At 35.5% G+C, this 23,150-nt stretch overlaps 1 protein-coding gene across 1 annotated transcript in view; it reads right to left on the reverse strand.

The window, feature by feature from the left end:
- The window catches only part of LOC107090182 (copine-7-like), a 53,112-nt gene that overhangs the window by 14,357 nt on the left and 15,605 nt on the right, over positions 1-23,150 (reverse strand). The window contains exons 6-13 of the mRNA XM_015383425.1: positions 22,152-22,226; positions 16,521-16,604; positions 16,117-16,206; positions 15,052-15,150; positions 14,753-14,839; positions 14,404-14,463; positions 12,129-12,262; positions 2,903-2,957 (exon numbers count right to left, since the gene is read on the reverse strand). Of these exons, the coding sequence (XP_015238911.1) occupies positions 2,903-2,957; positions 12,129-12,262; positions 14,404-14,463; positions 14,753-14,839; positions 15,052-15,150; positions 16,117-16,206; positions 16,521-16,604; positions 22,152-22,226 (684 nt within the window). The remainder of the gene's footprint in view (positions 1-2,902; positions 2,958-12,128; positions 12,263-14,403; positions 14,464-14,752; positions 14,840-15,051; positions 15,151-16,116; positions 16,207-16,520; positions 16,605-22,151; positions 22,227-23,150) is intronic.

The raw sequence follows: 23,150 nt of genomic DNA on the forward strand, positions 1-23,150 counted from the left end.
TATATATATATATATATATATATATATATATATATATATATATATATATATATATATATGGGCGGGACAGAAGTAATTCTTAGTATAAATACTATATAAAAGCTAAGAGTGTTTTTCTTGTAATGTTTGTCTCCTCCTCTTTCTCTTGCATGTCTGCAACCCCTCTCCTGACACAATATATGGATGCATGACATGAACAACTGGACAATTTGGGGTGCAACAATCCATGTGGATTAAAACATAGTTTTAAATTTATTATGAGCTTGGATATATAAAATCACATCCATATATTGCATTTATTTCATTTTTTTATGATAATATATAGCAATAATACATTTGATGTATCAGCACTTTTAATTAAACAAATATACAAATAAATAAATATATTATTGAAAATGTGGAGGAGGATCTTGAAGTGGATATGTTAATTTATGGAGCCGTTGAAGGAGTTTGTGCTGTTACACAGTTCTTTGAAAGTAACTTACACTTTGTCTTTTAAAGAAGACTCTTATGTCTCTCTAACTTTTTTCAGACCTTCTGACTGCGAGTCTAATAACAGCAGTAGTGTTGGATGTAGGAGTTTGCCCTGAAATCAAAGGGTTGATGGTTCAAGCCCTCTGGTTTTCATTGTTGTTATGTCCTTGGGCAAGACACTTCACTTGCATTGCCTACTGATGGTGGTCAGAGGACCCCGTGACGCCAGTGTACGGCAGCCTCGCTTCTGTCAGTGAGCACCATGGCAGCTGTGGCTACAATGTAGCTTGCCACCATCAGTGTGTGAGCGTGTGAAAGAATGGGTGAATGACTGAATGTTGTGTAAGCACTTTGAAGCCTCCTGACTTAAAAAGGTGCTATATAAGTATATGCCATTAAGCATTTTAACCAAACACACTCACATGACACCAATTCAGATTTGTGTAAATTAATCCACCTGATATTACAACCCTTCTAGATTACGTGACCCAAAAGAAGAAAAATGCCTAATTTACAGTAGTAGATTCCCTCACCAACTGTGGTCTTTTGCAGAGCCACATTTTTCTACAAGACCTTTCAAAGACCCGATCAGATGTTTGTAAAGTGGGCTTTTGGAGAGTGACAGCGCAAACAGCCAATCACACAGGAAAAGATGGAGGTTCAATCAGGAGCTTGTGGGCGGACTAAACCCAGGGAAGCGGGCTTCAGCTTGAGCTGTGGCTTTCCGCTTTGTCCTAGTACTTGACGAGTATCGGTATACTGTAGCAGAACATTGTTTTTTCTTTTGTTTTGTTTTTGTTTGTTTTTTTTACCATAAAAAGTGCACAGGACCAAAACAGACTTTTGAAAAAGTACCCCCCAACTTACGTCCATGCCAGAAGCTATTGCTTGAAAAATTCGGAAATCTGCTTTTGATTAGTTTATTTGTTTTTGCAAAGAGAAACTCTTTTAAGTTAATTATTGTCAATATTGGTGTACCTGAGGGTGTAGCTTTACTTTTTTATTCACTCTTTATTTAGCCATCTTGGTCCCATTGACATTGGAGTCTAGGTTGAAGGGGGGCAACAAATGAAACGAAAAGTTGCAAAACGAAAAACAGCAAATTAGGAAGAGTGGGTGGATTTGAAGAACGTTTAGTTTGAAAGTAAAAGCACACAGTGAGATAAGTTTACTTAATTCTAAAGTTTTGTGATGCACGTTCCAAGAGGAGGGAGCTGAGTGAACAAAGGCCTTCCTGCCTATTTCATTCTGGCCAAAAGGGACCTAAAGATGCAGTAAATTATGTGAACGAAAGGTAAACAAGTAGTAATTTCTCAGTGCAATTAAAGAAAATATATAGTCCCGAGCAGTCCATGAAATGCCTTGTGAAGAAAAGTTAACCTATGGGAATTCCTTCAAGGAGGCCAAACCTTCAAGTTTTCAAATCAGGGATAATTAAAGTTCCTTCAACTGAAGATGCTTAACTGCAAGGATTGATGAGATTAGGTGGTCATAAAAATGAATCCAACCCCTATCATTTTCCTGACGTATGCATAAGAACTTTAAGGTGCTAATATTAATGTTGAGGAACATTACATACTCTTCTCACAGAGCTGTTTTCCACACGTGGTTGTGGCACATATGAACAACAATAAGAATATCAAAGCCATTTGAAGCCGGATTCATCAAACCTGCAAACTTAATGCACACAAAGCTCAAGTTCAGAGAGAAGTTTGTGATTAGTGTAATGACTTAATTAACATTCAACGGCACCAGCAACCTCGATGTGTCAACAGCATGCAGTCTGACAAACACGACTCCTACAAGGCATGACTGTTGTGTTAAATTCAGAAACTGTGTTTCCATTTGCTGTGAGCCAAATGTTTGCATGACTGAAATGATTAAGTGCACATCACTTTGCAGTTTTGCTTTAAACATAGGCCAGCCTTGTTTGATATGTTTACTGTTTAAGTGTTTCATCTGTGTGTTTGTGTTTTTGCACAAACTCATGCACAGTTATTCCTCACAGTTAGGATTTCTCCCCAGGGTGCTAATTGGAGTTGCAAACAGCTTTCTGTTATTAAAGGGCAATTTTCTTAAACAAATGCTCTCACGTTGTGAATTCATGTTTAAATTGGCCATCGATAACGTGTAACTTCAGCTTTATAAGAACAGGATTTTTTATTCCCAGGACAGATTGGTATTTTAAAACAAGTGGTTCATGAATAAAATACACTCCCTAATTAGTTTTAAATGTGAAATTTTGATGAAGTGACAACTCGTATCATGAAGTAGGTCATGGATGTCATCTTGGTGAACATACAGTCTGAAGGTGCAGCAAATGACCAAACTTCAAAATGACCACAGAATGTGCATATGTTATACAAACACTGCTCATGTTAAGAGAGGTAAGGGTGGAATAAGGGGTTAAAAAAAAAAAAAAACTCACCTCATAATTTGGTGGAATTCTGGCACCAAAGCCCAGAGCTGAGAACCGCTTGTCACTAAAAACAAAAAGGAATCTTTCATTAATTAAATCCAAATTCAATATCACTGTAGTTTTTCAGATATCTGTGAAAAATTATTGTTTAATTGTTCACATTTCCAAGGGCACACCCCATGCTTGTTTGCATTTCATAACACGATAAAAGCTTGAATAACAGTTTGGAATCAGTCCTATGTTCCCTGCAGCCAGCATTTGCACGTGTTCAAAGAGCTTCTCCGGGTCTTTCATCTTCTCATATTCCATTGTACCATTTGCATGAGCTGTACAACGGTGAAAGACTGCGGTGCTGGAGTGAGCGCCCCCAGTCAAAGGCCAGGGTGTATAAATGTGAATAAATAACAATAAAAATTCACAATGCAGGCTGACTCCCTCATTGTAAAATAATGCACCAAATTTCCAGTCCGTTCAATTGTGCGGTGCAATTTTGATCATAATATTTTCTGTTTATTTGAAATTTATATTTTGGAAAAGGCTTTTTGTTAAAGTATCAGAATAAAAACACTACTTGAACACATTCTGCATAACACTGCATGTAGTAGAACAATAACAAGGCAAATGTTGGCACGAGGTTGACATCTTGTTTAAACTCTAAGAACATAAACCCCCATTGTGGTTTAATAATACACACAGCACTATTCCAACATTACTCATTCTTTTTATTAAAACTTTATTTGACTAATGAAATTCAGCAAGGACAACTTCCAAAGAATAAAGGCTTTTTTTTTTTTACTTGTTTTCTAAATTAACCTTTTAGCACATCTTAAGAACTCCATAAGGCATTGCCGCAAGACATGTCCAAGGACAAACATATTGTCAGAGGTAAAAAATCAGGACATTTTTTTGTTTTAAGAACACATCTTGAGCACAAGTAATTTCTACCGTGTGTCATATAATTTAGATATATCAGGTAAGACTTTATATAGGATGTGATTTTGCTTTTTCCTGATGGAATAAGTTAGAAAAGTCTTCAATTTGAGGGGAATCATGCCAGGTTGGCAGCACATTTTTTATCCTAAATCAGTTTGGGGTCAGACTGGCCTGACAAAACTTAACGATATAGCTTATAGGGTAATTTTCCTTTGAAAGAAGGGGCTGTTAGATGGGTTATGAGGAATAACACATTTAAAATCAATAAACCACTGTATAATAATAAGTGTTATTTAAAAGGAATTTGCTGTTAAATCACATGAATGTATGCTTTGTATGCTAATAATATATTCAGCTGGTTGGATGACACTTCACAAACCTGACACACTTGATAGTGCTCCACATGCTAAAGGTCACAAAAAGTGATGGAAGCATTGTAATGAAAGAGAGGAGTGAGGAAAATGTTATGAGAGGAATAAATATTACTGAGGTAGAGATGGGTTAGAGTAGTAGTGTGGTGTTTTTTGGTTGCTCTGAGACCAGAATCAACTGTAGCTTTGTAAAAAAAAAAAAACAATAAACTTCTGAAACAATTTAAATGCATCTTATGCATCTTGATCAATACATCTTTTGCGGTCATTTTAATGCAGCCCCTATGTGCTGAGGATGAGAAGATCAGAGAGAGAAAAAAAATGTTAAAAAACAGTGGAAATACATGTTTTTTTGTTGTGTTTATGTTTTTACAACACAGAGAAAGAAATAAAGACTGGTGAGATTAAATGTATAATGGGGGATTTTTGCTAATTTTTTTAAAGACCTGCCCTCTCCGCTTCAATTTACTCCAAAAAAGTGCACATCCACAACTCTGTACCTGCTCCCGAGATGGAACGCCTATTAAATGCATGCGAGAGCATTCACAAGCTAATTTCTCCTCATGCACGCTCTATTTAAAATTTGCTGTTCTCATAGCTCATAAAAGCTTTCTGTGTCCGAACCTCCGCACTAACCCCTTACTCCCTCAATCACTATATAGAGCGGGGTCTATATAGTGGACTTTATAGCAAACTCAGTTAACTTACCGTTCAGACTTATGATCACCGCTTTTTTGCTTCCCATTTTGCTTCCACCGCGCTGCGCCATCTTTCGTATAAGTCGTCGCTGTGAGTTAGCGACAGCCTTTGCCAACAGCAGACCGCTGTGACAGCAAATTCAATAATGCTTAGAGAGGAGAGCTCCCCGCACAAAGCATTCTGGGATATATCTGCCTTTTCTGAGGCCTTTTTTTTTTCTTCTCATATACTTCGTAGACACTTTTTCTTTTATGACCCCCCGCCATTTTCAAAGAACAGCGGTCTTAAAGGTGAGCTTCAGTGACTGTCTGCAACCGTGGCTCACCACACATACGCCTGAAGGTGAGCATGCACAGAAAAAAATTGCTAAGTGTGGACGAGCAAGTGGAACGGCCTTACGTAAATATATCACCAGATTGATTGACAATTAGGAGGACCACTTATTTAGATAATCCATTTGGAAAAAAAAAAAAAACATCTCCCATTATACCTTTAAGTCATCCACCTCCATTGGTCTCCTTTACTCATGTTGCCTTCAGTGTATGCAGTCAGTAAACATTTACCTGTAGATGCAGTTTTTAGAAATGCTTTTTATCTGTTTAACATGTTATACAATTCTAAAATTTAAACCACAAGTGCCATTTAGTTAACAAGTTACTGTTTGAGATTACCCTCATGGTGTTAGGGTGCACCAATAAGAAATAGTTAAGTACATCAGCACCCCTCAGTCAGGTTGGATCCCTAATAAAGGTTAGGTTTGAAATGAGCTGAGAGGGGAAAATAATTATTTTAATGTTTGCAGCAACAACTGTTTTTAGCATAGTTACTTCGATGCTACTACAAATGGATTTTGTCTTGGTCTTCAACTTGGCCTAACCTCCTTCAAAGTTTTAAACTTGGCTTAGTCTTGTCTATAACAATAGCCCAAAGAGAGGTACTGAGAAAATGTGAGTTTCATGAGTAGGTGAACTGAAAATAGGCTTGTCAATCCATGTAATGTTTTTGGAACATGGTGTCACATAAACTCCATTTTCCTCTTACTGTCTCATTGTATGTTAGATAATCTTATCACTCTGTAATCCCCTTAGATCTGAGGGTGTTTTTGCACATGTCTCTCTAAAGCCTGTCCACTGTGATAACCCTTCTTTCACATACTGGTAATCAGGATTAGTTCTAGCCCCCAACCATGCACCATACTCCGGATGGTATAGATACAAAATAGATTTATGTTTATTGTAATATGATCCAACGAGGAAAAATGTTCTGTAAGTCGTTTCAAATAAAGCATTTACAGATAAAGAACAGAGCTGTCACATCTTGTTTTCCGTTGAATCTGTGACAGTTTGCCTACAGACAGCTTTCTCTAATGGTTGCTTCTTTTATCTGACCATTTACTTCATTTCATGCTTTTTTCGTTCTTGTTCTCCAGTTCAGAGAGATAACAAATACCATCCTTTCCCACTCTGGATAATCATAGTTTGGGGCACAAACACTGGAGAACATATTTAATTCAGCAAGATGCGTGAAAATAGCAGAAGAAAATTTACTGCATAAGCAGGTGATGAGTTTTTTTGCTTGGTTGTGACTGCTGCTGTAGTAAATAATATTGCTTTGAGGGAGCTCTACCGATATTACAGTGTTTGATTTACTGTGATGGATGCAAACTTGTAAAAGCATTGACAGAAGGATGATTTGCAGAAAGGGCATTTTGATAACTTTTAGGTAATGCTACTTTAAACTGATAATGTTCGATTTCAAGCCATAGCATCTTCACTATATGTTAGTATTTTTTTGCATTATGTGAGTGGGCAAATTTCCAATGATATTTTTATTGAACATAATTTACAATAGCTATAAATTGTAAGACCTCAAGCTATACGGCCTCTAAGCTATCTCTAGCTTGAATACAATGTGTGTTTTGACCTTCTGTTTTGTAACCAGTTTTCTTAGAATAAAGCCCATCAATAATGATAGAAAATTGAAATGTTCCCCCGTTTCAAATAACCTTTCCTCTCTTTTCAGCTGATCCTGCGTATTGTAGCCTCATATAAATGCTTTTCAGTCACAATGCTTTTCAGAATCCCACAGAGGTCTTGTTTATTACAACCATTTACACATTTTATGGAGGTTTCATCCACTTTCATCCAAATAAAATGGCTCTGCTGAATAAAACCCACTGTTGTTACATTTCAAACAGACTGATTTAACCATAGGAAAATCAAACAACACTGCCCCTGGTTGTGGATCATCTTACTTTAAGAAGAATTATAGCTTTATTGTTAAATTATAGGAATTCAAGAAGGAGTTATTAATGTCTGGTATTTCTCTGAATAATACTGTATTTTTCAATGTTTATAAAACAATTTTAAACTAAATAAAATGACAAACAAAAAGCTTGATTAAAAGAGTCTTTACTTTTAGGATCTCAGAAAACTTGTATTTTTTCTAAATAGAAATGATACTGGAAAGCATGATGGCTGGACAAATATATGAACTGATGGATAGGCTTAGTTATATGAGGAGGCTCTGCTTCTGCTTAGTTTTTATTAATTAAGTTAAGCTCAAAGTAGTAGTAGCAGAAAAGTGTGATTTTATTTTCTAGAAGTGGGATTTACAGGAATATGGTACATCACGACCGCAAACGAACAAAAAAGACTCATGCTAAGTCATCTTCATTTTAAGTTTTGCTTTCGAGTACAAAGTGATCCTTCCCAACTCATTTTGTCAGCACCCTCGAGGAGCCACATGGAGATACATCCAGAGTAACTACCCTCTTAGAGAGGTAACTGAGTCTCTACCCACACAACCAAAAAGCTAGTCACTGCAGCTCCATCATGCACTCCTCTGCAAGGACTCAAAAATCCCACATCACCTATGTTCACTAAAGGCTAAAAGGTTTTCTCGCCCACGCTTTACACCTTAGTAACAATTCTAACTTTAAAGGGAAATACCTCCTACATTTGCAGTCCCAATGTCCATGTATCATGCTTTCATATGAACATGTAAAAAATACAGCTACCAGGATCAGCTGCAGGTTTTGAGAGTCTATCTCTCGGATGCTATAATTAGCAAGTCAGTGCTCCCCTGATATTCAATAGGGGGATCTGCATAAATCAACAGTCAGAGAAGCCTAATCTGGCTTAGTTTTGACAAACGGGAGGATCTCTCTCCAGATCAGATAATTCCAATTGATATTTTTTGCTAATTAAGTACCTGTCGGTCTGTAAGTGTTCTTTTATAATTATAAAACTATTTAATGAATAATATTAACCAATAACCAATTTGATGTTGTTTTAAATATAAAATATACACATGCAGACATATTCAGCTTCATCCAGCTTCTCGTCTGTCTTCACATCAGATCTGACACCCTGCTGATTTTTCCTTGCCTCCCACTTCTGTCTGAAGTGGCTGCTATGCTGGTGTCAGACCCTATCTCATCTGTAGTAGGGAGTAATGAGCCTCTGCAGACTAGGATGGAGATTCAGTCGCTGCAACCGTTGCTCAAAGCTACAACTGTGAGAAAAGCATGCACATAATTTGTTCATAAAACATCCAACTCTTAATTGAATAAAAAGACTAATAGATCAAGAAACAAATAAAAATACTTCTACAGTCAAATGCAACTTACTTCTTGAAAAAAATATTACCTATTTTCTCTTTGCCAAAAAGTCAATGTTGGTCCTGGCTTTTGTCCTTTAAAAGGTGCAATAGAGGTATGATACTCTTTGAAACTTTGGTTCAACTCAACATTCTAAAGAGGAAATGCACAAACAGAGATGTAATTTGGACTTGATTATCACTAATAACATAAACATTTCAAAAAGGTCTTATTCCCTTTCTGAACACCTTTCTAATACTTTTAAAAGCATGATTTGCAATGACTCAGTTAGCCAAAGAGACATCATAAGAAAACTTATCTTCAACGATGGTGATACTGAAATCTTTAACCACACTTACATCTCTACCTCCATTTTCCCTTCTACCTTTTCTGAAGAGTTGGTAAGGCACGCCAAGTTTATTTGTATAGCAGAGTTCATCACAAACACAATTCAAAGTGCTGGTGTAGAGTCTCAGTCATCCAGGTCATTGGTTTAACTCATAGGTTTAATTTTTTTAAAATCACATTTTGAATTGAAAAAGCTTCTTGGATGGTAATTGAAACCTATTCAAACTTGGAAACAAAAGTCCCATGGACTGTTTTTGATTTTCTTTTTTTTTTCTATTCGAACTGCTTTTCATGAATTAAATAGTAAAATAGAAGAACAATAAAAGCATAATAGAATGTGCATTCTAAAATCTCAGATATTATTGATTTTATTTTTAAAAGAAATGTTGTTTCTGGGGAAAAGTGCTCTACTAGTCAGAGGTGAATCTCTAAGATCATCATCAAAAACTTTAGCAATGCTGGTGTCTTATTTGCCACGGTCGAAAGGCTAGCAAACCCTCCTGTGACTGCAGCATCTGAACGCTACTCTAACAGGGCACACAATGATTTTGCTATTTTTGCACTGAAAAAACCCAAAAGATTAGACGGCAGTCTGAACATTGAAGTCAAGTCCAGTTCCAAAAGAGTCCGCAAAATGAACTGATCTTAACAAAATCGGCTAATTTGATCAATTAACTACAAATAAACTAGAAATTGTACACTATCTAAGCTTTTCCTCCTGCTGGTGTTTTACCCACAGCCTTCCTGAAGAAAGCTCTACCTTTCCTAACTTCTGATTTAACTCAAAAATAAACACTCTCAAATCACTGCTGAAAATGAGCAAGTTGGACCAGCTGCTACTGCAGAACTACAGGCCTATCCTCAGACATCCCATTCATCAGTAGGATTGTTGAAAAAGCTGTGTTTCAGCTAAACACCTTCCTTGCAATGACCAGCTGCTTCAATGTCTTCCAGTCATGCTTCTGTGCTCTCTACTGCACAGAGACTCCCCTTGTCAAGGTGTTCAGTAACATCCTTATAAATGCAGAGTGTGGAAGAACCACAGTCCTAGCATTATTGGACCCCCTTTTCATAAAAGTGCTTGGCTTAAATCCTATAATGACAGGGCTTTTATTGTGTCAGTAGGTAACTTTACAGCAGAGATCACAAAAATCATATGTGACGTTCTCCAAGGATCCATCTTAGGGCCCCTCTTATTCATTATCTACATGCCCTCCATACTGATTATAAGAAGTTACTATAACAAAGCAGACAACACAGCTATATATTATGCTGTCACCAGGTGACTATAAAGCACTGCATAAATTCAAATAAAAAATAAAGGTCTGATGTGCGAAAAACTTATTTCAGCTATATCAAGACTATATCAAGAAAAAAACTAAAGTCATATTTTTGTACCAAATGAAGAGGTGTTCTAAAGTTATCACACAGCTCCATTTAAAGGTATAGTGGAGGATTTTCACAAATTTTTTAAAAGATCCACCCACACCATTTAAAAAACATGCACATGCACAACCCTGTACAAGCTCCTGAGTGGGAATGCCTATTAAATGCCTGCAAGAGCATGCACAAGCTCATTTCTCGTCTTGCACGCTCTATTTAAAAGTTGCTGTTTGCAACTGGGGATGAGATGGTAGAATGGCCTTACATAAATATATCACCAGAATGATTGACAATAAGGAGGACCACTTATTTTGCTAATCCACCTGGGAAAAAAAAAAAGCCTTCCTCCACTATACCTTTATTATTGCCAGTAACCACCAAGAAGGCAGGAAAACTGAGTGTATTGATGGATTTAGACCTGAAACTTCAAAGACACATAAAGACATCCTCTAAATTCTGAATGACATCTCCAGGATTAAAAGACAAATGTCTCTGCAGGACCTTGAAAAATTGATTAATGCGTTCATCAGAACTAATTACTGCAACACTGTCTTCACAGGTCTACCTAAAAATTCGATCAGACAGCTGCAGCTGATCCAGAATGCTGCTACCCATGTCCTCAGCAGAACAGACTTGCTTTCAGTGTATCTAAAGCCCAGATCTCTCAGGTCTTCTGACTCTAGTGTACATTGAAAACCTGCAGTAGAACCAGAGCCAAACATCGGCTCTTAGTTGCTTTAAACCAAGATTACAAACACATTTATTTAGAGTTTGACTGTGCTATCTAAAAATTATTAGATAAAGTTGAACTAAAATCTATTTTGAAGCCAACATAATATCTTTATTAATGTTCCATTTTCCTAACCCTTTTGTACCAAAAAAATATCGGTCACTTTATCGTTTTTCATATAATAACATATTATTATATTATAATTATTATATTATTATTATTGATTTATTTTTATTTATTTGACCTTTTATTTATCATTTAATATTTTATTCTCTTTAACTATTTCTGTTCCCTTTATTTTGCTGAAATATTATTTTCTTTCTCTTTTATTTCTTATTTTGAATTTTCTTGCCAGTAAAATGTACTATATAAATAAACTTGCCTTGCCTTGCCTGTACCTCATTAATCTGCTATATTACTGAGATTTTGGGGCTTTTGTGTTTTATAACAAATTAAACCAGCAGTCTTATTTTCTTATTCTTAGCTGAAAGATTGAAGAGTGATTTAAGTGAGAAATAACAAAGAACAACACAAAAAAAGAGAAATATCAGGTGAGAATTTTTGTAGTCCTCAAGTTCAAGCAAGTACATTTATAAGGATAATATTATTTGTAATTAATGAAAGTGAAGGGCAATATTAATTTCTATAGTCTTCTATAATGCAGCTTTATTATCCAATACTAAGCAGAAAAATGAACCTTGTGCATGTTTAAGCTACAAAGGTTATAAACTCAAATAATCATTCAAAAGATCTAAAAGAAGGCAAAAGAAGGAAAAAATAATTTTACTATAATAACTGTAATAGCTGATTCACATACTGGTAGGTAGAAAAAATGTTTCCACTAATGTCATTTTTACGGTGGTTTACATGCATGTTGTATGCTCTATGAACGAGCTTCAATCAGGTGAGTTGCTTTAACTAGCATTGTCTAAGAAATCATAGCTTGACATATCACCAGGGGTGTGGGGGTCTAGTTGTTAGGGCATTGCGCTTGGAATCCTGAGGTTCTGAGTTCGAGCCCCACTCCCACAGACTGCCACTCTATGGCAGCCCACTGCTCCCCAAGAGGATGGGTTAAATGCAGAGAGTTAATTTTGTTGCTCTGTACTTGTGGCAGTTTAATGACAATAAAAAAAAGCTTTAACAAAAAGCTAGAAAAAACTGACACACCTGTCATAGTCTTGACAGATCTCACCAACAGCTATCAGAGCCTTTAGGTACTCATTTGGTTGGTACGGGTTAATGTAGTGCAAAGAGCAGCTGTTCCTTGGATCTCCGTTGGATGCAGTGAAGTCAATAGCAACCTGGTAGAAAGACAATTTTCAGTAGGTATGTCACAAATATGACAAAATTAGCCTTCCTCTAAAGATGCACACATAGAACCAGAGGTTTACTAAAGGAGCTTCTACTTTCCATTAGTTACAGGTGGATATCTATCTCTGATATATGAAAAGCATTTGACTTTTCTAAGTCAGTTAGCCATTTTTTACTTTAATATCTTTTAATGTCTGTGATGGCCACACATGCAGCCACACAGCCGATAACCCCCCACACACTTTGAGTTTTCATTTACAAATCATAGCAGCTTAAATTTATGGGTTTTGAGTTTTTTTTCATCAGACAGTATTCAAATTAGTTAATTTTATCACTCACATTGGTTTACATTATATATATATATATATATATATATATATATATATATATATATATATATATATATATATATATATAATATTGTCACATATTAAATGTTTTGTGCTTTCTTTGCTGGTGCTGTAGGGGGTTAGTTTGAAGCAATGGATTCTGGCTGGCACACTATTATCCCAGACTGGCTGACTGACAGGAGGAAGCCATCTGGAGTTCCACCATGGTGGAAGATCATAGGATCTTTATTCTAATTTTTGCATAAGTTCTCTTTGCTTTTATTTGCTTATGTAGTTGTTTTTTCATTATTAGTCATTTAAGTTAATCAACTTTACTAAGTTATTTTTGTTATATTAGCATAGGTGTTTCAGGTCACACCATTGTGTGATTTTTGTTATTTTGAGGAAATAAAACGAATGTTTCTTCTCAATTATTACTGTGTCATCGTGCTTGACTAGCCTTGTCCCTCACAATGTCAAAATAATTCTTATATGAACATTCCTATAAAAGTATTTAAATAATAGATTATTGAAATTAACAGGCAATCGAATCAGTATCGGTATAGTAACTAACTATAGTTACTGTCTTATATTTAACAACATAAAATTTATATTGTAGCATATTGTAACATATTTGCAGAGAAAATATTATTTTGGAAAAAGCTGTAGAATAATTTTTTAATGTACTTTTTAGTGGGATGTATTTCAAATGTTCCTTCTGATTGGTTTATCTGAATTGTGTGAGGTATCCAGCAAATAAACCAATAACTGCGGAGGCTTCAGTTTAGTCATTCCTCTTTGCATTATACGCCATGTACAGTAATCTTTTCTTGTGCAAAGTTGTTATTTATACTTCAATTTGTGGATGTATTTCCTTTCATATCAAATAATTAGTAATCAAAGTGAGTAACCCTCAGAAATCCTGTGAATCTTGAACTAACAAAGATTCAATCTCAGAGTGACCTCCAGGCTGACAGAACCAGCTGTTTAGTCAGACATCCAATTGATTTTCCTCACAAAAGAACATGATAATTAATGAAGAAATCCAGATCACCTGCACGAACCAGTAAACAAAGCAGCAGTTTTGGACCAAAATTAAGTACTCTTTTGGAGAAGCATGTCGGGGGATTCTTAATTAATAGTAAACTTAATATCAATGAAAAATGTCTTGAATAGACTTTCTGAGTCTTCTTAAAATATTTAAGTTGAATTGCAGTTACACCTATTTTAATCTGAATAAGGTAAGGAAGTTACAGAAATTGACTTTTTTTGATAAATATTCTATCGCAATCTGTCCGTTGATGAGGGCGGTTGGTCTATTAATATTAATGTCGTTTAACAAACCCGAATACTGTTAGAGTTGTGTTTTTTGGTTGTTGCTTACAAAAGTTATTTTTCCAGAAACAAAGTTTGAGTATATCAGAACAAATCAAAGAAAAGTACTTCAGTGTTTTACTCCCACATAGACTGAGGAATCTATAGTTCCTATGGAATAAACAGGCAAGCTGTTGCATTAAGTAGCTGCTTCCACCACAGTGGTTCTCATACTGTTTGATTCTTCAAACAACAGAAGAAGACAAAGATGATCAGAGGGCAAAGGTCACAAAATGGAAAATGTTTGTTTTTCACTGAGGGTGCTAATAACAAAACTAGGGCTGTGCACAAAAAAAATGCTGTTAAATAATAAAACAAATTATTTCAATAATTAAGAGAAGCTTTAGTTATTGTTAAATTGCCATAACCTTGCAGAAAATATGACCATTCTGGGTGAAATTTTCAGCTAGTTAAATTTCATAGCTCACCGTAAAATGAATTTGGCAACCTCCCATGATGTAATCTAAGAAGGAATAGACTCTGTGGAGCTGGAAGGAGAAAAATAAAACAATGGAACATTTCCATCAGGCAAACCTCAGGATGAGTTTCATTACATTTTTAATATCTGCAGCATAATATTCACCTATTTCAACAGGAAGTGATGTTCTTAAACAGAACTATACATAGAACTCGATTGACTAATTGAGATTAACAGATAACAATGCAAGAATTAGTTTTTTAATTAACATTTTTTTAGTAGGATCAGGCTGTAAGAGATTTAGCCTTACATCTTAATAGTTTTGATAAATGCAATATGTTTCTGCAATAGATTCCTACCTTCAGGTCGCTGAGAATGACGACTCCTGAATTTTTATAGTTTCTCTTCTTCTGTTTGTACTTAGGATTCACACAATCCCATGAAACCTTCAGCAAATTGAGTTAAGGACAAAATACATAAAAAATGAAAAGAAAAGCAACAGAGTTTTTCATTCTAATGATATAAAAACACTGGGAGATTTGGTCCGTGTCAGAAAGATTTTAGCAGGTGAGAAGCATGTCAGAAATAAATTAAGCAGTTAAACAGCCGACTCCCCTTTAATTTACTCTGATCCCATTCTGCCTCTGAATTCACTGACCTTATTTCCACTGGAAATTTTCTGCATTTCCCTGAATGTGGCATAGAACTCGCCGATGAAATCATGCTTTCCTCTGGAGTCATAATCCCACACTAGGCACTATGGTAAACAAAAAAACACTGTTTATTCCCTTAGCTTGGCTCTGAATATACAGTAATTACATGGTAGACTGTAAGACCAAAGAAAGAAAGGCAGAACCTATGCAGTGAATAGCTTAGCAATCATGAAATGGCACACATATACCACACATTTATATAACAGACTATTGCTTGATTGGTGATGCCTTAAAAACCTGTGCTTATGTTCTCATTTGCGTGTATACATTTAAAAACTACACATTTATTTGATTTGTATTAAACCCTTACGAAAGGAGGGGAAATGGGCATTGGGTATAGTTTTTCTTTTGAAGGAAAACCATATATGCTACATACCTAAATCTCACAATGGATTTACGCAACACCTTATGGTCAATGTTTATTCAATTTATTTTGAATACAAATTAAAATTATTGTGTTATAGTCTAGTAAGTATAGTCTTAATCAGTACAAACTGAGAAACCTAAGGAAACAGTCATTTAAATGAGATACAAGTTTTCTAATGTTAAACAAAAACTATTTAAAAAGATCACTAAATGAACATCTTAAGAGAGACAATAGTTGCAAAAAATCTGGTTTTATCATGTCAAAATAACAGAGAAATATAAAGTAAAAAAAATTAAAAAGATTATGCATCTAGATTGTGCCTACAAGAGCAGCAGACTGATGGATGCAGGCATTATGCTGGGCGTTTACTGGGCAATCAAGTGTGGGCTGTTTTAATGTGGGCCTGTTTTAGCTACTGGTGCAATAACTGCTCGAAAAAATGAGCTCTAATAATTACAATAATGCACTGACTGTCAATGTTTTCAATATTTGATAAACATAACAAATCATTATGAATCATTATGCAGAGTCTTTTTTTTTTTTTGCCGGCCAGTGCAAACATATTATACCATCAAACGTCAATCAAGAACACAGTTTCAATTGTGCATTTGTGGACATTTAGATTTCCCTTTTGCAGTCTTACCTTGAGTTTGCGCTCTTCGTCACAGCTGCACAGAGATATGAGTGACACTTTAAAGGGCTCCCACACTGGATTCAGGTTGTTTTTGATCACCTGTTGAATGAGGACGACAGCTCATCAGAACCCGGATAACAAAAACAGCTTTCAAACCCTTCCCCTAAGCGGAGGACTGTTTTCCCACACATAAGGTGTTGACTACTAAAAGACTTCATAACTGTTTTCATGACATATGAACAAAAACAATAAACTGTCTGCTTTACACACAGGGTACTCGCAATAACATACCGACTTTTTAAATATTTATAAAATTGTCAGGGAATCATTGTGATTCCTTATTTGAAAAGTTACGGTGTTCTTAGCTGCAGGGTTAACTTTGAAGTTAGATGCAGGAAAAATACAGTAACTACCTCGGTTCTGTGGACAAGCTGTTCAGTTCCGTCGTCGTTCATTCGAAATATTTCCAAAAATGGGTCTGACTTGCTGAACAGGTCCTGTGACAGAAGATACAAGAAAACTGCTAGTCCTGTTATTTGTATTAAACACAGAAATCCTTTTTTAAAGCAACAAATGACACTCAAAAAGATAATGCAGCCATTTTTGGCATTTACTTGATTGTATTTAGTAACTTTAACACAATTGTTTCAGGGTAGGACAAAAGTAAAGTAAATGCCAAAAGCGGTTGCATTATTTTTTTCCAGTGTATTACATGTAAACTTACATTTGCAGCATATTTCATACAGTTCAAGTAGTTTGACAGACTGTTGCTTGGAAGAAAAGCTTTTCCCCTCTTATGTTGAGAATTGCAGTCTCTCTAAATGTAGGCATCTTAACAAAGCAGCAGCACTACAAATCATGAAACTCTGTGGAGGGTTAAAGCCAGAGCAAAGGACAAACTTGTTAAATTTAAGAGATGGTGTTGATCATTTTTATCTGAATCTCAAGATACAGAAATGGCTGTTAACTAATTTCCTGATCCAAACCCTTCTTTAGAATTTTTCAGATAGCCCATGTGCTCTAAAAGAGAAATTTTAAGATAAACTGGCTGTAATCTGAGAGTTTCTTGCTTCAGAGGATCTGCACAATATGGCACTGAAAGTAGACCTTATTGAACCAATCATCATGAGGGTTTAATTGAAGTTAAATTTGAGCAGGTTTATGTTATTTTTAGTTGCTGCATTTCTTTTTTAAAAGAGCCTCAATTTAAAGGTTTAGTATTAAAAATTGACTAGTGGAGATTTTCCTACATATGTCATCACGCCCCAGGTAATGAAATTAACTAGATGTGGTTTAGATTATCAATGCATGTATAAAAACTATATTGCTCAAATAAAAACATTACACATTTAGCAGGCTTCATTACTATTTGAGGTAGCCTTTTATTATCTTGTCTGCAAGGCAACTGAGAGCAACGGCTACATGGATTATTTAGGTCAATTGATTCTTCAAGGAGGACAGCAAACAATTACAGTTTTGTACGTCAGTGTGTATGTTTGTGTGGCTGCCGCACATGGATGTACACGCCAGGAGACAGTTAAGGATGCATTTCCCGCCACATTAGCCAGCTACATCTCCTGAGGGACAGGCTGGAAAAAAAAGTAAAAAAATAAAAAAGCTGAGCTGTAATGTTATTGTTTTGTTGCCATAGCAACCAGTAGCCATTGGGCCTCTGCTCCAGGGGCCGATGTGAAGTGCATGTCATTTAATCTCTGGTTAACATGACATTAATGCTAATCATTAGAAGTTACCATAATCTATAATTAAACTCCAGCACATATTAAATGCATAATTTTTTTTACAGGATGAAGTAACATATCTGAGGAAAGAGGGAAAGATTAAGTGTCTGGTCATTAATAGCCCTTTTAGAGAAATGTCTACTGCGTTACCATTAATGAGTATGTCAGAATGGATATGCTGCACAAAATAATTGACAAACCAAACAGGTTTGAGCCCAAGTTCATTGTTTACCTTCATTCTTCAGACAGGATTACCAGTGTGACCCGATTAAAAAAAGGACTCTTTAGGTAAGGGACAACAATCACTCAGTGGCTGCCTTTTCTTTCTTTCTAACCCAACAGAGTGGGACCAGCTGCAGAACAGATGTGTCTCTAGAACCTCATCTTCAAGGTTCACATACTCTCCCTTTAAAACTTCACACTTTTATTAAGCTATTGAATCATTTACAGCATTAGAACAGATATTTACTGTAAATTTAAGATTTGAGTTTAAATAATGTAATGGTTTTTCAGTAGAAGTGCCTTTTAAACAGATTTTTTTTGCATATCTGTCTGTTTCTTAATTTCACAGAAAAAATGCCTCACTTTCACAGAGTTAAAAGTATTTTCTTTAAAACTAGCTGTTTTCCCTTAACTTTGAGAAGAAATAATGATATTCTGAGTCATTTCTTTCTGTTTCCAGAGAGGAACCAAATGTTATCAAAGCAAAGTTCATCATTTCTTCAGTTTCAGTTCATTTTACTGAAAAAAAACTTCCTGTGTTGAAATCAAGATTTGTACACATTATGTATCTAGACGTTTGCAAGTAGTTTATGTCAGACCTGTATTCTTTCAAGTACTATTTATCAACTAACTGCCTATTATATATTTACTATAGATATAACACAATTGACGAAGCAATGCAATGCACAGGCTTTGTGGTTTATTTCTGTACCAGATTTAAACTGCATTTTTGAGAAAAATGCAGATATTCCCGTTAATCCAGCCGATACAGGTATTCATCACATATTTTTGCATCAGATTCAAATTGTCTGTTTTTCAGAAATGATCAAACTGAGAAAAAAAAATCTACAAAGAGAGCTTTACCAGGCATTGATCTGACAAAAAAAAAAAAAAAAAATTATCTAAACCCTTACAACATCAGTTTTTTATTAACCACTGGATGTGAAAAACTCTTGAACTGTTTTTTTGTCATGATGCAGCAAAGCAACTTTATTTGTTTAGGCAATTAATTTGATTAGAAAAACTGTTTGGTAAAATATCACCAACACTTAATGGGCTGAGAAGATCACGTCTTTCTTTTCTGACATTCCTGTCTTCTCTTTTTAAAGCCAGGACTATTATAAAGGTCGACTTTGTTTAGGTTTTAGTATTAAAACACCAGATAATCTGAGACCAAACAGCTCTGAGCCATTAAACAAACAAAAGCATTTTGCTTTGGCGACAATTTACAGAAATGTGGAGACATATGCAGGAATCTTCTCTAAAATGAATATTTAAACAGTGGTTTAAATTTGTGCAAACTGCATTAGGGCAGAGGTTTGCTCAGTATAACTTTTTAGGAACAGAACATGTTTTATGAACAGATGATAATTAAGAAAGACTCACAACCTCTGGTTTGCACATATTCAGTTTACACCATTGGGTTTTTGAATTTGCCCCTGAATATTTTTGTATCATGCAGATCTCCCCCCTCATGTCTCCTATCATTGAAGTAAATTGTTTCTTTTTTTTAATTGAAATTCACGCCATCTATATTTCCTATAACACTGCCCAGCTGTGGGTCAGGGAAAACAAATCCTCTACCATTTGTCCTTAAATCCAGTTTAACACATGAGTGTTTGCCAATTTAATTTTGTATACTTTATTTTCTAAAATCTTTGTGATCATAGTGATTATGTATATGATTAAGCTGCAGCTAACATTATCAGAGTTTTCAAAACCATTAAAATTCAAGAAATCTCAAAGCATTACCGCATAATAAATTAACCATTTAATTCCAAAATATGTGCAGCAGCAACCTGAGCGAGCTTACATACTGGCCACCTGGCATTCCTGGTTATTTAAGACAGTTATGTTAAGTCTCTAATCTTTAGCTCAGAAGTTTCAATTGAGTCTTTAATTGAGCAACTTAAATGCAAATCAAGTCTGAGTGTGAAACTCAATTCACCATCTCCAGTAGCGAGAAAAATAACATCAGGAACAAAGAGTATTTTATATGAAATCAATGAAAAACTTTTTGTGCCATATTTGTTTAGAAATATTAACTTTTCTGATATAAACCATTTTTTAGACAAAGTAAGCCAAACATGATTAATGTTTATTCATGAAGTGAAGCAGTGGTGCTTTAAACACAATATAAATTTGAACAGCCGAGTAACACAAATAATTACTATTTGGGGGGCCAATGAATTATTTGGAGTAGCTTCCATGCACCATCTTGAAGGGTCGTAGCCTTATGTGCCACTGCAGTTCTACATGTTGTTTGCAGATGCACTCCTAATCAAAAGCGAGTGGATTATAGAACCGCTGCTTGTTTTCTTTCTTCTTTTTTTTATACCTCAGAAACAATCATGCATAATGTGAACTCATTGCTCAGCTTGTTCAGTTTTATCTTTAGAATTTGCATTTAATAACAAAGTGGAAATGACTTTGTTTTTAACTTCTTGGTATCCAAGTGCTGTAGCATTTCTCTCACCATCTGACTCTTCAGCAAGCACAGCTTGTGCTCATCCTTGTCTTTAGGAGCAAGTAGCTCTAGCAGTTGTTTTTGTTATTGGCAGTAGACTATATAACTGTTCAGCTAACCATTAATAATAGATATATAAAATGATCTCATGGGTCAGATGCAATCGTATCACGGGTCGGATGTGGCCCATGGCCTTGGCTGACCTGGAGGAATAAAGTGGAGAATAGAGTTTCTATTCAACAGGTTATTTTTTAAATGGCTACCAAGAGAAATAATGTCCTCAAATAGCTGTATTATACATATTTTACTCTTAAAACCTGTAAAAGTAAAACACATTTACCATAGAAAAAAGTGTTTCTAAGTGGTCGTTGAACTTTAGATGTCACATGTTTTACCTGTTTTTACATTACATTTGGCTGACTGTCCTTTCCTTCTTGTTTCAGCATTGCCGTTTGGTCTGATCCTCTCCCTTTTAACTTACTGTTTACACCATCACACTATGCTACTGCTGTGAAACTGGAGGACAAAGTGATAGTGACAAGCATGTACTTGTTCACAATTGAGCTGTAACATTATTTAAAAATGACAAGGTCATTTTTTCAGTAGATAAAACAGCCTTAAAAGAGCATAAATAAAAGAGTTTGTTAGTCACAATCTGACATTTTCTTCTCTCCTTCCTTCTTCTCTAACCTAATATGCTATTATCTAACAAATTGCACAGATTTCTTAAAAATCACACTTTGCAGCAGAACAAGCTCAAAAAGCGTTGACTCTGTCCTTCCTGAAATCAACACTCCCTACTGACATTTAGTTTTTTTGATGACTAGTCTGCACAGATACATAAATTATGTGTAGTAGATCTGGTCTTTAATTTAAATGAACACATAGCATGGCATGTGTGTTAACCAGAAAGAAACTGCATGAGCCTAATGAGCCAAAACCTAATGAGTTGGACCCGTGTTTTAGGGGTATATTTGACACAACAGGAGAAGCAGAATTCTTCAAGCATCTCACAGCATCTTTCCTTAAAGGAAATGTTGGACTATCAGGAAGGCTTGAATAATAATTGCTCAGTTCAGAGTTCAAGACGATTTAGCTGTCAGAGCGGTGGCAAATTTCTTGCTGCACTTTCAAAGCTAAATGCACCTGCTGTCTTGCTGTCTGTGCCATGACGAATCAAGGTCACCCCATGCAACCGCTCTCCCAAGGCCTTCTCCAGAGAACACAATGTGACTGGAGATAATCAGAATTGTAAGTATATGTAAGGTCCCTGCTGTCTTTTTGATTGAAATGTGCCTTGGGCAGATAGTTTGAACATCTGTGGACCAGAGCAGCTGGGGTCAATAACATCCTGCTTTAAGATGACAGAAGAAAAACATATTTCCTTTTTGACATCATGCGTTGGGTTGTAATTTCATTTGTATGTTAGATTGTTGTGTTGACATTCATACTGTCATAATCCTGTTATTTTCAATCCATTCTGACTGTTATCTGTTGACGGAAAAGTGGTCAATATCACAAGACAGCAAGACATTAAGAGTGCAATTTTATCTGAGCTCTTATGATCCAAAGGGCTTTCCATCTATATTTAGTAACACAAGTGTGGTTCTTCTCACCTTATCATCCAGCTTCTTAGCACAGAAGGAGAGCTCCACATACCCATTGTTTCCAGAAATTTCCTCGGCATGAACCTGCATGGAAAATTATTAAGTGATTAATACTTTGTGTGATTGTCTTCAGTTGTGGGTTCAAAATGTATCCATAGATACATCAAATATTGTGTTGATTATTATTTATTTATTTATTTATTTTTTTTTCAAATAAAACTTGGATAACTTATTATAGCAGAGAGGAATGAAAGTTAACCTGTGATAACTATGCTTTCAAATCACAATAGTATAAAATAAAATAAAGGAAATTATAGATATGATGGAAAATGTTGCTTGAATAACATTTAATAAATAAAATAGCATCCGCTGATCAAATACAGCTACCGTAAATTGTAATCATCAAGGGCTGCTCAGTGGCGCGGTGGGTAGCACTGCTGTAAGAAGGAACTGGGTTCGATTTCCAACCCAGGGTCTTTCTGCATGGAGTTTGCATGCTCTCCCTGAGCATGCGTGGGTTCTCTGTTAGTAACTGTTAGGTTATTTGGCTTCTCTAAATTGTCCTTAGGTGTGAGTGTGTGTGTGAATGGTTGTTTGTCCTGTGTTGCCCTGCGATGGACTGGCAACCTGTCCAGGGTGTATCCTGCCTCTTGCCCATTGACTGCTGGAGATAGGCACCAGCACCGCTCGCGACCCCAATTGGGACAAGCGTATATATATATATATATATATATATATATATATATATATATATATATATATATATATATATATATATATATATGAAACATTTTCCACATGACTAGAAATCACTTATTGTTATCCAGTAACATTTAGGGCTGGATCTATCAAAGGTTTGCGTGTATAAAAACGTGAGCTATTTCACTGCGCACGCTAAAAAACGTACAAACTGATCTATCAACAGCATGCTAAAAGGATTTGGTCTTTAAAACGTGCTAAATAGCGCCTCTTATCCATTTAGTACTTTTTCTGCAATGAATATGCAAT

This window comes from Cyprinodon variegatus, unplaced genomic scaffold (genome assembly GCF_000732505.1).
Source record: "Cyprinodon variegatus isolate N-32 unplaced genomic scaffold, C_variegatus-1.0 Scaffold285, whole genome shotgun sequence".
Lineage (NCBI taxonomy): Eukaryota > Metazoa > Chordata > Actinopteri > Cyprinodontiformes > Cyprinodontidae > Cyprinodon > Cyprinodon variegatus.